General features: G+C 43.2%; 1 protein-coding gene across 1 annotated transcript in view; it reads right to left on the bottom strand.

Moving 5' to 3' along the window:
- LOC138924091 (uncharacterized) overlaps positions 1-13,456 on the bottom strand; it is a 41,974-nt gene extending 28,518 nt beyond the window's left edge. The window contains exons 1-5 of the mRNA XM_070267113.1: positions 13,394-13,456; positions 12,961-13,148; positions 4,004-4,128; positions 2,385-2,454; positions 1,564-1,691 (exon numbers count right to left, since the gene is read on the bottom strand). Of these exons, the coding sequence (XP_070123214.1) occupies positions 1,564-1,691; positions 2,385-2,454; positions 4,004-4,128; positions 12,961-13,090 (453 nt within the window). The 5' untranslated portion in view covers positions 13,091-13,148; positions 13,394-13,456. The remainder of the gene's footprint in view (positions 1-1,563; positions 1,692-2,384; positions 2,455-4,003; positions 4,129-12,960; positions 13,149-13,393) is intronic.
- Positions 13,457-16,684: the final 3,228 nt, after the last annotated feature.

The raw sequence follows: 16,684 nt of genomic DNA, 5'->3' as shown, positions 1-16,684 counted from the left end.
TTCAACCATTTTGCTATGGCACACAATTTAAAATATATTAGGATGATAATGTTTCCCCCTCATTGGAGCAATAGATAAGCAGTTCATTTATAAAATTATTTTCGTTGTACTGCAATTATAAACAATTTTTTTTCTTGGTGAGGAAGATTGGCCCTGAGCTAACATCTGTGCCAATCCTCCTCTATTTTGTATGTGAGATACCTCCACAGCATGATTTAATGAGCAGTGTGTAGATCCTTGCCCAGAATCCAAACCCATGAATCCCGGGCCAGCAAAGCAGACCACGTGAACTTAACCACTATGCCACTGCACTGGCCCCCATTATAAATTTTTAAAGTCAGATGGACCTTAGATGGAGAAGCTGATGCTCATGGAGGTGAAGTGACTTATCGAAAGTCACAAATGAAAATACTGGCAAAGCCAGAGCTGGAACCCAATCCTTTGAGTCCCAGTCTACTGCTGGACCCTAAACACTTTGAGGCTTGCACAAAACTCTGCAGTATCTCTTTACTACTGATAGAAGGAAACCAAGGAAATAAAAATTATTCTCCTAATACTCAACTTCATCTGCTGAATATGACTTGGTTTTCCTGTATTATCACACCCTAACCCCATTATTCAGGTAGGCAAACTGTCAAGTGGAGTCACACAGATTACTTACTCATCATTTTCTGACTTCGTGTTGCACTTTTAAAGCATGGAGTCATGTTAGCATGCCTGCCTGCAACACTGTCCTGCATCTTCTCCATCTATCTCAGCATTCTCTCTTTATCATTAAACTCTCGTCTCTCAGTTCCAATCCTACACTTGTATACTCTATCTTATATACTTATGCTGCTTCATGGAGTCCCAGCCTAGGAAACAATGTAATTTAGTGGGGTTTAGGACTCCAGCTTCAGAAGTGTAACTCAGGCTCTCCCTGGGAAGGATAGATTGAAGAGCCAGGGAGTGGAATGTCAAGAATTACCCAGCAGGCGCCCAGGTGTGGGCAGAGCCACTTCCTGCCCCTCCCAGAACCAGGGCTCACCCACAGCCTAGTCAGGCCGGAGCCTATAAAACACATCTCAGCCAACTGCTCCTCATCTGCCCTGAACCTCAGAGACTGCTCTTCCACATTGGGTCTCTCCGGGTGAGTGGGTCTTTCGGCTGAAAGGGTGAGGGGCTGCTGGAGATCAGGGGGAAAGGAAAGGAGGAGGGAGGAGGGGAGATGTTACCTTGGGTCTGGTAGGATCTGGTAGGAATTTTAGCCCCTAACCTGGACGGTGAGTGATCAGCCAGCCTAAATTCTTGCCAGTGTCTGGCCTGTGGCAACTAAGACAGCTGGCTGGGGATCACGTATCTGTGGCCATTTACCTCTCACAGACACATTTGTGGATGCCTAGACAGGATGGCAGATGCACACGGAGAAAACAGTGACATGACATATCATCTGGTGTGCCTCCTCTACCTCAAATATAATTTCCTGCCTTCCAACTTGCCTGCCTTTCTTTCTTTTCTCATTCATTTATCACTCATATATTATCCATATATTCAACAGTTATTTATTGAGCTCCTACCAATTACCTGGTGCTGTTCTAGACACTGGAATGTAGAAGTGTGCAAAAGCAGAGGCGTGGAAATCCCTGTTCTCATGGAACATTTTGGTGGAGGATCTACATTCACTGGGCATCTTCTATGCGACAAGAACTGTGCTGTATGGTAGAGAGATAAATGTGAACAAGAAGGAGGCTTTGGCTTGAATTTGTGTGTGTGTGTGTCTACTTATGATTAGTTTCAGTTGTCAGCAGCCCAGGGGTAGATTCCAAAGGAGGACACAGTGACCTAAGATTTCACAAGTCCATAAAACATCTGTTTGGGTTTCAGGTTAACTGAATTCCCACGTAGATGTCCTGCCAACAAATCCAGCAGCTGTGCCAACCTCCTCTTAAAGGGCCTACGACCCAGTGCCCCCCAAAGTGTCCCCCTAAGAACCCTCCCAAGATGCCCTGCTCCAGTCTCTTCCTGCTGTGGCCCTAGCTCCGGGGGTGCTGTGGCCTCAGCTAACAGTGGCATCAGAGCTCCAGTTGCTGCCACTGCTTTGGGGCTGCTCCCCACCTGGGCTCTGAGCATCAGCTGAGTGACTGAGAGGCCAATGACCAGCACCAGCCTTGTGCTTCTTGTCCTTCAGTCCCTTTCTATCCCTGATGAGCTCTCACCTGAAGAACATGCCCATGCTGGGGCTGTGCCACAGAAGCAGCCGTTGGCACAGCAACTTTGGGGCTGGGCTCAACTTACTTCCCTGATGTGTGGGTGTGATGGCTCTGAACAAGCTGCTTTCCTACAATAAATACTTTAAAATCCCTTGGCCCTGTGTGTTTTTTGGTTCATGCTTCCACTCTACTTACCAAGTCCTCCTCCTTCTCTCTTAATAGATGGTTGGGTTCTCAACTTTGCGTGAATAGGAGAAAAATCAATCTGCAAAAGAGAAAGAAATTAATTTTTAGATACACATGTATACTTTGTTTTAACAAACCTAAAATGTAGACAAACTACTGAAACAAATAAATTAGGGATATACCAGTGTATCAGGGAGAAACTTACTACAAAAAAGTCTTTCCAAAATGTCCCTTTAAATAATCGTCTTTTAAGTGTCTATAACAGAAAATGTCCTTTTATGTAAAAAAAGACATGCATTTGGACATTATTTCATAAATCCCCTTTCAATAAAATGTGATATTTGTAGCCACCTCTGACGCAGGAAGGGTTAATAATCACTGGAAAAGGCTTGCCAACAAACTGTGCCCAGAGGTGAGAAGGCCGGTCAGCCAATGACGGATAAGACCTCCATGGGGAGGCAACCTAAGACAGGCATGGTCACTTGGGGGCACAGATGGAGACATGATATCGATATCGGGAGCAGGAGGGGCCGTTGCCTAGGAGGCCTTGCCTTCTCCGAGATAAAAATATACGAGCACAGCAATAACATGATAATATCAAAACAGAGGCTCCTTGAGAAATCACTAAGAATTCTTGGCATTTGCTAATTACTTCATCCAGAACACCTGTGTATGTTTAACAGATGTAAGCTATGTATATATTGAAACGCTGGTTATAATAAACTCAGAGTGGCCATCAGCCCCCTCTGCATCTATCCTGATGTGTACAGTGGATTGCGACGCTGACATATGGTGACCCCAACGAGATCTAAGACTGGCAGCATTATTGGTGAGTAATGATGTCGGGGATTTCAATTGCCTTTCGGGGGTCCGCCGTGAGAATGATGGGCCAACAATTGGCGACCCAGCAGAAATTATACTTTAAGGCACTTCAGCGGCTGCTGAAGGCGATTTCAGTTTCAGTTTCAGTTTCTCCTGCCGAGTTACAGAGGATATTGCTGGCAATATCTCTAATCAACCATGACTTGGCGTCTGGAAACTTGAAATGGGGCACACTCCCCAATGCCCCGAAAAACCAAGTTTGAGGAGCTCTCAATCAGCAGGCCAACTCTATGTGAATGATTTAGTGGTGGCCTCGTCAGGAAGTGCCGGAGTGGATCTCATGGCTTCAGAGACAGTCATCATAGATTGTGCTGACAAAACCTTTCTTGTTCCTACCAATGTATGGGGACCTTTACAATCAGGATATTTTGGTTTATTAATGGGATGCTCTAGTTCAGATTTGAAGGGCTTAAACATCATTCCCGGGGTAATTGATGCTGACTATCAAGGTGAAATAAAAATCGTGGTCCGTTCATCTAGTTATTATGTGATAGAAGCTTTTACAAGGATAGTTCAGTTGATATTAATACCTTACTTGCCCCCTGCTCATGCCTCGATTTCAGTTTCTGTTCCTCCTGCCGAATTACAGAGGATATTGCAATATCTACACATTGCCCCTGGTTCTCTGAGGACGGCACCTTGGACATTGAGTTGTGGGACAGGGCTGGCAAGGCACTAAAGTCTTGCTTTGAGCATGGCCTTTTAAAGGATGTACATATCTTAACGACTTGGGGAACAGTACGTACTGCGCTGTTCCCTTTGTGGGATCTATCGGATGAGGAAAAATCGGCCTCTTCACCCGAGCGCCCTTCAGGCAAAGCTGAGGAGGCGCCGCCACTTCCTTCTCCGCCTTGCTTGCTGCCAAGAGACTCTTTTAAAAAGGCAGTTAGTAAGTCTCAGACAAATTTTGAACAAATGTCCTCAGACGATGACGATTTACCATTCCCTCCTCCTTTAGAGAGGCGTTTCGCCTTCAAGAACCCTCATTTCTTGCCTATTGCTCCTCCTTGTACTCCACCAGCCCCGTATGTTGATTCCAGGCAGTATAGTATGGTTCATAATTGCCTTCAGGAAGGATTAAATCATGGAGATCCTGAATTTTTCCTGTGCCTTCCCTGTGATGGTCAATCATGGGCGAAGAGAACATGAATCCCTTCCTTTTGGGGTGTTTAAGGAGCAGAAAAAGAGCATTAGAGAGAATAGAGTGCAGTCACCTTTCACTGTTGGGATGATAGAGGCACTGGGAGCCAGTTATCTTATGCTACCCTGTGATTGGCTTTTGCTCGCAAAGACTCTTGTCGCATGCTGAATATACTCTTTTCAGGTCTGAGTATAAGGAGATACCTGTATCCCGATCTATGGATAACCTATCTTTAAACCCCCCTCTCCCAATCAGTGCTGACATGTTACAGGGGGTTGGCCAATATGCGACGCCTCAACACAGGCTGAGAGGCAAATGGAATGTTGCATAGACAATGTTCAGAGGTGGCATTAGAAGCCTGGAAGGCAATTCCCCCTTCAGGGGAGAACAAAGCCACCAATTCCTTTGTGAATGTCCGACAAGGGCCAAACGAGCCAAGCATAGAATTTATTGACCGTCTCCAGCAGGCAATTGAGAGACAAATAGCTCATCCTGAAGTGGCTCAAATTATCCTGTTGAAAATAGCTTTTGAAAATGCTAATGCTGATTGCCAGTCTGCTATGTCTCACCTTAAAGGGCGAACTCACACCTTAGGGGATATGCTGGGAGCCTGTCAGGAAGTAGAAACTCATAGTCATGTGGCCAAAGTAATGGCAGCAGCGTTTTCGCAGCTGCCCAAAGGTGCTTTTTGATAATGCCTGTTTTAAGTGCGGAAGACGTGGACATCATGCAAAACAATGCAAGTCTGGTCCAAAAAATATCCCTGGTAAAGGAGGGCCAGCTGATATTAAAAAGCCGCCTTCTAAACCATGTCCTTGGTGCTGAAGGGGATTCCATTGGACGAATCAATGTTGCTCTAAAATTAATGTAGATGGTAATCTAATCAACTGTGACTTGGCGTCGGGAAACTCGAAAGGGGGCACACTCCCCAGTGCCCCGAAAAACTAAGTTTGGGGAGTTCCGCTGCCAAGAGGGGGGCCAGTGGCTTCGGCCACACTGGCGAGGGTGCTTTATAGCCTCACCCACTTGGCCCTCCCCATTGGCCTAAAAAACAAACCTCTGCATCTGCACAAGGTGTAGGGGGGCTTAGGATGCCTACGACGCCTGAGGGAAGTGATTATGTCCTCAAAGTCAGAGGACCTGAAAACAGAATTGCCTTAATTACAGCCTACATTCTTCCAACTCCATACTCCCTATGGGGGCGAGATTTGCTTTCTCAATGGAAACTATCTCTAAACGTTAAGCCTTTTTCCTAGGGGCCGCTGATGTTATTAACATTCCTCCCATACCTATTCAATGGAAAACTACCACGCCTGTATGGATAGATCAGTGGCCCCTTCCAAAAGAAAAATTACAGGCCTTAAAGATGCTAGTAGAGGAGCAAGTAAAATTAGGCCATATAGTACCCTCAAACACCCCAGTATTTGTGATAAAAAAGAAATCTGAAAAATGGAGATTACTCCAGGACTTAAGGGCAATTAATGCTGTCATGCAACCTATGGGGGCTTTACAGAAGGGATTGCCAAATCCTTCTTCAATATCTGAGAATTGGCAAATTGTTGCTATTGACATTAGAGACTGTTTCTTTTCTCTACCTTTGTGCACCACTGATAGGGAAAAGTTCGCATTTACTGTTCCAGTTTATAACAATCAAGAGGTCCCCCAGAGATATCAGTGGAAGGTCTTGCCTCAGGGCATGAAAAACCATCCTACCATATGCCAACAATTGGTATGAGATGTGTTATGAACTTTTCGAAGCAAATACCCTACTATACAACTTTACCATTATATGGATGATATTTTATTAGCAGCACCAACTAAAAATTTATCATTAACAGCATACCAACAATTAATTGAATTGCTAAAAGGCAAAGGCCTGCTTGTGGCACAAGATAAGGTACAGTTTACCTCCCCCTGGGAATTTCTAGGATTGATGATCGATAGTGACAAATAAAAATGGCAAGTAATAGGATATATTGGAGAATATGAGGTAGCCATTTGGTGGAAACCTAATTCAGCCTGACCTTGTCTTTCCAAAAGGGCCTGACCGCAGCCATTGAGCATGCATTGTATATCTGCTTTAGATATTCCCTATGGCAAGAACAAAGGCCCTTGAGATAAAGGTGCAACTTCCCTCCCCCTCCCAACACTGGCATTCCCTTAAGGATTAAGCATCTTTCCTTAGGCTAGGAACCGATTGCTGTGCTCACCAGTGACCACCCAGCTCGAGACAATAGACTTGCCTCCTGCTATGCCCTCTGAGAAAGCAGACCCACTACCTGCTGTCTCCATCAAGTGCTGTGCTGTCAGGGCAATCTTGTGACTATTGTGGGAGGGACATTTCAATCACATGTGAAACATCCTGTATGGGGGTATATAACCACTCTGTATACCTCACTTCTTTGGTGCCGTTTCTTCCTTTGGGAAGAAAGGCCCCGGGCCGTGGTCCTCAGATTTCAGCTCAGAATAAACTCACCCAAATTTTCATTTATAGATTGGTTATGGATTATTTTCATCAACAATAGACACCTGGTAAAGCCATGCATTCCCTCTATTTCCATACCCAATACTTTAACATGAGTTACATTGCAACAGCTTTTAGGAAATATCAGTTGGATACGTCCCTTTCTTGGCATCCCAACACATTCTCTGAGTCACTTGTCTTCCTGCTACATGGTGACTCTTCCCCCTCTTCTACGCGCACTCTTACCCCTGAGGCAAAACAAGAACTAAGCCTAGTAAACAAGGCTCTAACCTCCCAATTTTTAAATCGCTTTGATCCGGAAATTCCCTTATACCTTTATGTGATAAACACACCTAAGAGTCCTACTGGTATCGTCTTTCAAAAAGCAGGCAAGGTTACAAAATGCTTGGAGTGGATATACTTGCCCCACACACCAGCTAAGGTACTGTATACAAATTTTGATGGAATAGTGGAGGTTATTCAAAGGGGATGTTTACGGTGTTTACAATTGCAAGGCACTGACCCTCAGACCATTTTTTCACCTTGCCCATCTTCTCAATTTGGTCATCTCTGTTATCTCTTCCTAACCTATTCCTGATGCCTTAACCCTGTTCACTGACGGCTCTGGAAAAACCGGAAAAGCCAGTATAGCTTGGTTTGCTAATAATGACTGGCAGATCAAAGTCTCTCACGGACATTCAACTACTCAAATTGCAGAATTGGCAGCTGTGCACCTTTGCTTCTGTTCCTTTGAATATTCTTACGGATTCTGCTTATGTAGCTAATGCTGTCCCGCTTTTGCCCGCCACCATTTTAAACTTTCATCAAACTACACAAGATATTTTCACTCATTTTCTGAAAATCAAGCAATTATTGTCCCAGCGTACTCTCTCCTGCTTTATTGCACACATTGGCTCTCACACTCCTCTTCCTGGTCCTTTATCTCAAGAGAATGCTATTGTTGATTCTGTTGTAGCCAATGTTTCACTTGACTGTCCTGTTTACACCAGCACGTTCGATTCACGCCTTACATCATTGCAACGCTCCAGCCCTGCGCTCGCGCTTTCACTTAACAAAACGACAGGCTGCACGAATAATTGCTGGTTGCCCAGCCTGTGAACAATCTTCCCTAGCCACCTCTCCCTTTGCTGCTGATGGGGTTAACCCTCGTGGACTATAGAGCAATGATCTTTGGCAAACGGACACAACAATATTTCTGCCTTTTGGATGTTTCAAGTATATTATCGCTTCTGTTGACAGTCACTCTCGATTTCTTTTCGCATCGGCACATACAAAAAATACTGCTAACAAGTCATTCGTCATTGGCTTGCTATATTTGCTTTCGTGGGGTCTCCTACATGCATTAAAACTGATAATGGTCCCGAGTTCTCAGTGCAAATTATCCACCAATTTTGTGCAAATTGGAATATTATCCATAAAACTGGCATCCCCTATAATTCTACGGGACAAGCTTTACAAAAAATGAAAGGGGGAAATGAGTATTATAAGAATGATCTGCAAGGTATTCTCAATTATGCCTTATTTACTTTAAATGTTTTGAATCTAGCGGAGGATGGCACATCAGCTGCAGAAAGACATATGGGTGAAACTCAGACCCATATGGCCCAACAAAGGCCGCATTACACACATCTGTTTTGACACAAAATCTTGGCAAAGTGTGGATTAAAACGTCCTTATACGGATATCTGGGAGGGCCCTTTTATGGTTAAATGTGAGAAGAGAGGAGCTCTTTGTGTTTTGACAGATAAAGGCATTGAGCGCATTCCATCAAAACATGCACAGCCTGCTCTGGAATTACCGGAAAATGGACAAACGGATAAGTAAATCAGTTTTTTTCTTTTTCCTCTTTTCTTCTCTAACGCATGTTGAGGTGATTTCAGAGCATGAGAATCTCACATATTGGGCCTTTATTCCTAATCCTCCTCTCTCTACTCCGGTTACTTGGTGGCATGCTAATCCCCCTTTGTCCTCTAACGATTCTGATTGGACAGGAGGAACCGGGTTACCCTGACAACAACATACAGGCCTGCACCAAAAGGAAGAAGACCCTCTGGTGATGTATGCTAATGATTTACCTTTTCGTATGGTTTATCAAAACAAAAGCACAACATGTGTCACCTTTCAGGAACAAATGTATTTGTATTACCAACCTAAGAAAGGACAACAGGCAGCCAATGTGACATACATTACTGCTATATCAACATCTTACGAAGACAAAAGTAATGTCATACAAGTTCCTTCCATCCCAATTTGCCATCCAAAAACTGATTGGAGTTACAAACATTACTCAGTACAGTGGTCCCCTTGCCGTACAGCATATCCAAGGCGGGGCAACATCTTTGGGGCCAATGTGCTGGATTAGGGACCTCATGGACATCTTTTGAGTGACAATCATACTTGAGCCTTCAACAGATCAAGTCAGAAACCTATAACATGGAGCGAACACGGCCTATCTGGACCCCTTTTACAACTATCTCACAATGAGACAGTGTACAGCCCACTTCACAAAGGAATATGGAGGGTCGGGTTGCCTTTTATATCACGACAATTGTCCCATGGCAAGTATGGGAATAAAACTGGCAATTATTTACTAACATTTGTCAAAAATGTTTCTGATACCGTTATGATCTGTACCACCCATCCTTATGTGTTATTATGGGGAAACAGTGTCCCTGCTGTCCTAGAATCTTCTGGTATGTATGTGGTTACTATTTCTCCCCCATATTGGTATTCGGATTGTTTAACACATTATAATGTAACCTCATTGAATGTGACCTATGTAATGGTGTTAAAAAGAAGAGCACATATTTGGTTACCTGTTTTTCTCTAAATCGGACATGGTCCGAAGAGCATGCTCTACATATCCTCCTTGAGTTCATGAGAAAATTACGCCCTAAGTGGTTTTTGGCTATGCTAATTGCGTTCATTGTGTCCGCGGTGATTATCATTGCACCAGCCTCTACAGCTACTACTGCCTTGGTTAACAGTGTTCAAACAGCCCATAAGATGGAGTCCATCTTGGTAAATGTCACTCAAGAATTACAGACACAAGCGGATATTGATAAAGGGCTAATGTCATGATTGCAGGCATTAGAGGCAGCAGTAGAGTGGCTGGGAGAGCAGCAAAATGCATTAGAAATGCGTATGAAACTAAAATGTGATTGGCAATTTACCATGCAATGCGTTATCCCCCCTTCCGTATAATAGCTTGCTGACATCTTGGCAAGAAATAAAAAAAACATTTACAGGGGGCATTTAATACCTCCCTGGCCAATGACGTCACTGGGCTACAAGCTCACTTAGAGAGGCAGTTACAAGAAGTACATAAGGTGTTCTCTCAACAAATATTTCAAGACATTGAAAATGGGTTACACTGGCTAGAGCCCTCCAATTGGTTCTCGGGCCTCAATTTATGCATATTTGTTAGTGCTGGTGTGATTTTGATATTATCCATGTTAATAGTTTATGTTTTACATCTGCTGTGCTCCCTGAAAAAACAACAAAGACAACAAGAGCAAGCATTGGTTATCATGGGCCTTCTGGCCTCAGCACAACATGACGCCTTCCTTGCTTTAAAAAACAAAAAATGGGGAAATGTAGCCGCCCCTGATGCAGGAAGGGTTAATAATCACTGGAAAAGGCTTGCCAACAAACTGTGACCCAGAGGTGAGAAGGCCGGTCAGCCAATGATGGATAAGACCTCCATGGGGAGGCAACCTAAGACAGGCACGGTCTCTTGGGGGCACAGATGGAGACATGATATCGATATCGGGAGCAGGAGGGGCCATTGCCTAGGAGGCCTTGCCTTCTCCGAGATAAAAATATACGAGCACAGCAATAACATGATAATATCAAAACAGAGGCCGAGGGAGGGGTCCTTGAGAAATCACTAAGAATTCTTGGCATTTGCTAATTACTTCATCCAGAACACCTGTGTATGTTTAACAGCGATAAGCTATGTATATATTGAAACGCTGGTTATAATAAATTCAGAGTGGCCATCAGCCCTCTCTGCATCTATCCTGACGTGTACATTGGATTGCGACACTGACAGATATTAGTCTATAAGATTGTCCTCAGTCTTTGCTGCTGTTAGTTGTTATTTAAAAGAGGGTTTGTGCAAAAGAATGCCCTAGCTTCCTTGGATTAAGATGAAAGAGACTACAGCCGCCTGCTCTGATTCTTAGCTCCTCCTTGTGTACAGTGAGGTTAATTGAATTAGGACCTCTTGACATCTACTCATTAAAACAGACGCCCATTGTCAGGTGTGCAGAGATGAGAGGATGACTACATGGCTCTTCATTGTCCTTCCCTCTCTGCAACTTTGGGGTGGGGTGTCTCACAGACCCAGCTCCACCAGCCTTATGTCCCTCTGATGGATGTGATGGAATGAGTGATGAAGCTATTTTAGTTCCCATCCTTGCTGGACACCAGGAACTGTCATTCAGAAAAAGCCTGAGGCATATAGTTTGGTCTCAGTGGGAATTCCCAGAACCATTTGAAGACCCCAGTGGAATGGCCACACTCACCTGAATGCTTATAATTACTAATTACACATTTCCTTTTGCTTGTCAAACTCTGTCTCTCCCTTGGAATACAGTGAAGGTGGACAGAGATTGTATTTCTTTTACATCATGTTGTATCTCCAGAGTTGGCCACATAGTGAGTAAATATTTGCTGAGTGTGTGCAAGAGTGAGATTATGAACTCTGATTCTTATCTTACTGGTAGAGACAGTCTAAGAAAGTCCTTAAATCTTTCCCATTGGAGATGCTTTGCTCTTTCATTCAGTCTAGCATACCCCTCTCTCATTTACACTCATGAGACCTGCTTGATCTTTATCTGGTTTGCTCAGCACAGAATCTTTGGGAATAGTTCCTAGGTCAAGGGCATTCCATGGCACAGAAATGCAATGGTTGACAAATGTTTTCTTAATGCTGACTTATTCATCTAAAATGTCTTCTAATTCCAGTGATTAAAAGGATACCAATATTGGTTTGTTTGCTTTTTTTTTTTTTTTTTGAGGAAGATTAGCCCTGAGCTAACATCTGCCAATCCTCCTCTTTTTGCTGAGGAAGCCTGGCCCTGAGCTAGCATCTATGCCCATCTTCCTCTACTTTATATGTGGGATGCCTACCACAAAATGGCTTTTGCCAAGCGGTACCATGTCCCCACCCGGGATCTGAACCGGGGAACTCAGGGCCACAAAGAATTGGAACATGCGAACTTAACCGCTGTGCCACTGGGTGGGCCCCTACCAATATTGGAATAAGTGATGATAGGTCATGGTGTGTGTGTGTGTGTAATGATAGTATCTGATTAAAATAGTTTTATTCTATGATAGCCTATAAATAGTGCTATCTGAGTCATGAGAAATGATCGGTTCCACCTTTGTCTGGATTGACAAGCAAGTGCACAGATGTTGCATGAAGAAGGGGTGCAGCAGACGATAGGTTGTCAGGGACATGGTGTGAGGGAGGGATTTAGAGTGCAAGGTCATGTGATCTGGAAACCCCACCAGACAAAAGAATTGATAATCTGGGCCATACAGACGGTCTGACATCCTGGGACTTGCTGTGACAGTCACGTCCAAGGAGAGCTTAATGGACGTTAGATTCCCTCATCATCTCAGTGCAGATGGATTACATACACACTAGTGTATCTAATCTGCGTGTGAGTTTATGATCATTTCAGATGGAGGAACCTGTTAATGTTAAATGGAAATAATGGAGAATGAGTTGTGGGGTTTTCGGGGGGAGGTCAAATTATCTGAAGTTGATTCCTAGCTGTGTGAACTTCAGCAATTTGCTTAACCCTGGGAGCCTCAGTTTTTTCTTTAGTGTTCTGGGGATGTGAGTAGTACCTACATCACAAGATTGTTACAAGGATTAAATGGGATGATATGTGTAAAGCACTTAGAACAATACCTGGAACAAAATAAGTGGTCAATAGTCATTAGTTATTGTTGTTATTTTCTGTTATCTGTTATTATGTATGTATATGTATGTATTTTTGTGTATGTGGATATATATGTCTATAGCTAGCTGTTGTGTTTTCAATAGACTCTCTGAGACTCACCTGGGAGGGGCGCTGTGAGGTCACCAAGGTGCTGGATGATACTGCTCCCCAGGGAGTGGATTGAATTGCCAAGTGGATGGAGAAGAAATACCGAAAATACCAGGAGAAGATTAACACTTTGAAGACTCATCAGGCAAGTGTGAATTATTGACCTCAGTTTACCTCTGAGGATGAGCTTGTGGTTGTCCCTGTGGGGCCAATAGGACAGAGGAGAGAAGTTCTGAGAGGGTGGTTGGGAGGTTGTATGATTCCTGATTTCAGGGCTGTTAAAAGCGTAAAAAGTGTGTGTCTTAGAATGGATGCATTGAGGTAAGGACAAAGTCCATCCTCCTTAGGTCCTACAATGTGTCCGTGACACTAGAAGGCCCAGACCTGCCCGTCCTCCGGTGCCAAGGCCCTCACTCCCGGCTGGCTCCAGCTTGGCCCCCAGCACCTGTTAGTTGTGCTCCCCCTCTTCCTCTTCCTCTTCCTTCCTGCACACTCCGCCCTCCTGGTGATGCTCTCTGGAACCCAGGGGTTCCGCTCAGAGCCAGTTCTGCGGCTCCCACAGGTACAGTCACCCTGGCAACCAGTCAAGGGAAATCACAGGTCCTGGATGAGACAAAGCCCATGGGGGACAGTGTCAGTGTATCTCTTACAAGGCATGCTAGCACCGAACTCTGAGTGAGTTCCAGCTCTGGCAGGAGCAGGACAGGTGAATTCTCTCACGGTGCCCTGCCTCCTCTCCCCGCCCCACCTGGAAGCCCTGACCAAGTCCAGGTTGTCCCTCCGTGTTCATGGACTCGATGTGGCTGCAGCAGGAGCCGGATGCGACATGGGTCTGAGCCCCTACTTCTCTGTGTAACTTAGGAAATGGGTGATTAAAACTATCTGAAACTTAGAAATAAGGCAAAAACAGATTTCTGAGCAGTCTTTCTAATTTACACTATGTTCTAGTAACTAACAACCCTGCCTAAGGCTCATATAATCCGGGAGATTTTGGGAGGAGTTAGTGATTTTACTTATTCTATTTATTATTGATTAGATTTATTAGTTAGATTTGTTAGTTGGTTACATTTATTAGATTAGTTAGATTTATTAATGTAACTTTACCCCTGCAAAGTTAGATTTAACTTATAGATTTATAGGTTGCAGATTATTTATGTTCAATAGAAAAGATTACCCAGTGATTTCATTACCCTTTAAGACATAATCAATTTTGTATCTAAATTTACAATCTTATTCCAGCATTCTCTTTTTTCTGTCTGTATATCTGTATATACTTCAGTATCATATATTCATCTTGAACTAACTTTATGATTCTGCTGGTTCCCTTATTGATGAAAGAAATAAATTGAAATATGCCCAAATATATATATTTTTAAGAGTTATGTTTTTAACTTTTGAAAATTATAGTTTACCAAACCCTTATATCCACTCTTTCAAGAGGAGACCAGGGCTAAGACCAGACAGGGGCAGTGTGGACAAGATTATCAGAAAGGCTACCCCAACATAGAACAAGAAAGTCTGGATTAGCAATGGAGCAGATGAGCAAAACAGATGTGAGAGATCCATCAGGGAGGGGTGAGGCTTTTCCTGGACTATTGCTACAGTAAGGTTCCAGTGTTTGGTGGGGAAGAGTTTTCTGAGATATATTGAGTTCCAGTTCCCAGGAACCTCTAGATGAACAAATCAAGGAGACAGATGGAGAGACCTGCATGCAGGTTAGTGACTTTCTAGATAAAGTGAACTTCAAGTAAAGTTTCTGAAATCAGCCCCAGACCATTCTTCACATGACATTTGCTTGTTCATTCATATGTGAATGAATGTGGTCATGCGTTCATTCACCCAGGCAACAAGGATTGGCAAAAAGCAGTTGGCTAGTCTGTGGGGGAGCATGAGCAATCAGACAAAGGGTCTCTGCACTCAGGAATCACACACCGATGGTGTGAGGGCTGTAGAGATGGATGCAAGAATACCTACAGGCAGCTGTTTCTTCATTAACCTGTAAGCTATTTCCCAACGTTTTCTGAGATATAAAGGGACACTAGGAGACTGTTAAAGGCTGTTTATCCTCCCAACTCTGGTTTCCCAGAGGATGGATCCCCTTCAGTTGTTCCATCTCTTATTCAACCACCCCTTGATGCAGATGCTCGCGTACGTGCATACTTATGTTCATTTACACTTCATGTAAATGCAACTCATCCATACTCATGTATACACATGCCTGCACACATGCATGCACAGCCTTGCTTTCCTCATTATCCACTTACTCCATGGTTACAAATGTCTTTCTCAAAGTGAATGAGGAAGCAGAGGATGATATCACCATGAAGATAGTTGAATGAACCAATGTGTTCCAATCTCATTGGGAAATAGTGACTCAGGAAGTTCATGCCCCAAATGTTATCTTCCTTGGTGCTGATGTTACACTGCAGTCATCTTCAGAAAGGCCACTAAATTCTCCAGTCCTTAAGGTCATGGCCACATATTATTCACCTCTATATCCCTATGCTTGGACAAACATGCTCTGAGAATGTTGTAGCCCTTCAAAGAATGTCTTCTGAATTAAACTCTTTGTTTACATTGTTGATTTACTTTATCTTTCAACTAAAAGCTCTCAGAAAGCAGGGACCTGAAAATAAGATTGGATAAATAGAGGGATAGAATCTCTTATTTAGACGTGGACAATAAAGGACAATGCTCCCTACTCATCCTCCCCTCCCCCACCAATCAAGCATTAGGCAATGTGAGGACAGGGTCTATTTGTCTCTCTTAATATGAGGTGTTAACAAATCTTTTTTTTAACTCATTATATTTTTTAACATCTTTATTTAGAAATAATTCACGTATTATATAATTTACCCATTCAAAATGCACAATTCAAAGATTTTTAATGTATTCACAAAGTTGTACAATCATCATCACAATTTCAGAACATTTTCACCACCCCTTAAGGAAACCCCATACCCAGAGCCAGCCATGATGACTTAGCAGTTAAAATTCAGTGTGCTCTTCTTCAGTGACCGGGTACGGAACCATACCACTTGTCTGTCAGTAGCCATGATGTGGCAGTGGCTTGCATAGAAGAACTAGACCAACTTACAACTAGAATATACAACTATGTACTGGAGATTTGGGAATTAAAAATAATAAGACAGAGAGGAAGATTGGTAACAGAGTTACCTCAGAGTAAATCTTTCCCAGAAAAACAAAATAAACCCATACCCATTAACAGTCACTTCCTGTCCCTCTGTAGCACCTGAAAAATACTGATCCACTTTTTGTCTCTATGGATTTGCCTATTCTGGACATTTCATATAAGTAGAATCATACAATATGTGGTATTTTGTGACCAGCTTCTTTCATTTAGCATAATGTTTTCCAGGTTCATCCTTAATATATCTTTTTAAAGTAAATAAATATATGGATAGATGAATCTATCTAGTGCAACTCAGAATTAGAATACTGAGTTCATGGACCCCTGATTGGCCATCCCTTTCCTGGCAGGAAATGAACTCACTCTGCTTAGAAACCCCAAGGAAGAATTTATACTTACAAAGGAAGTTTTCAAATCATCTAAGTATCTGGTTGAGTTCAGCTCTCTGAGGTCAGGCTCTTTATTGACAGTCAATCCCACATAATGCCTGGGCAAGTAGCCAAGACATGGCATCAAGTCTTTCCTAGTCTTTCTTTTAAGCACGTGTTCATTAAGTATATATCAGGTGCAGGGCATTGTGCTAAG

The sequence above is a fragment of the Equus caballus genome, chromosome 5 (genome assembly GCF_041296265.1).
Source record: "Equus caballus isolate H_3958 breed thoroughbred chromosome 5, TB-T2T, whole genome shotgun sequence".
Classification (NCBI taxonomy): Eukaryota; Metazoa; Chordata; class Mammalia; order Perissodactyla; family Equidae; genus Equus; species Equus caballus.
This window is presented reverse-complemented; position numbering and strand designations above follow the sequence as displayed.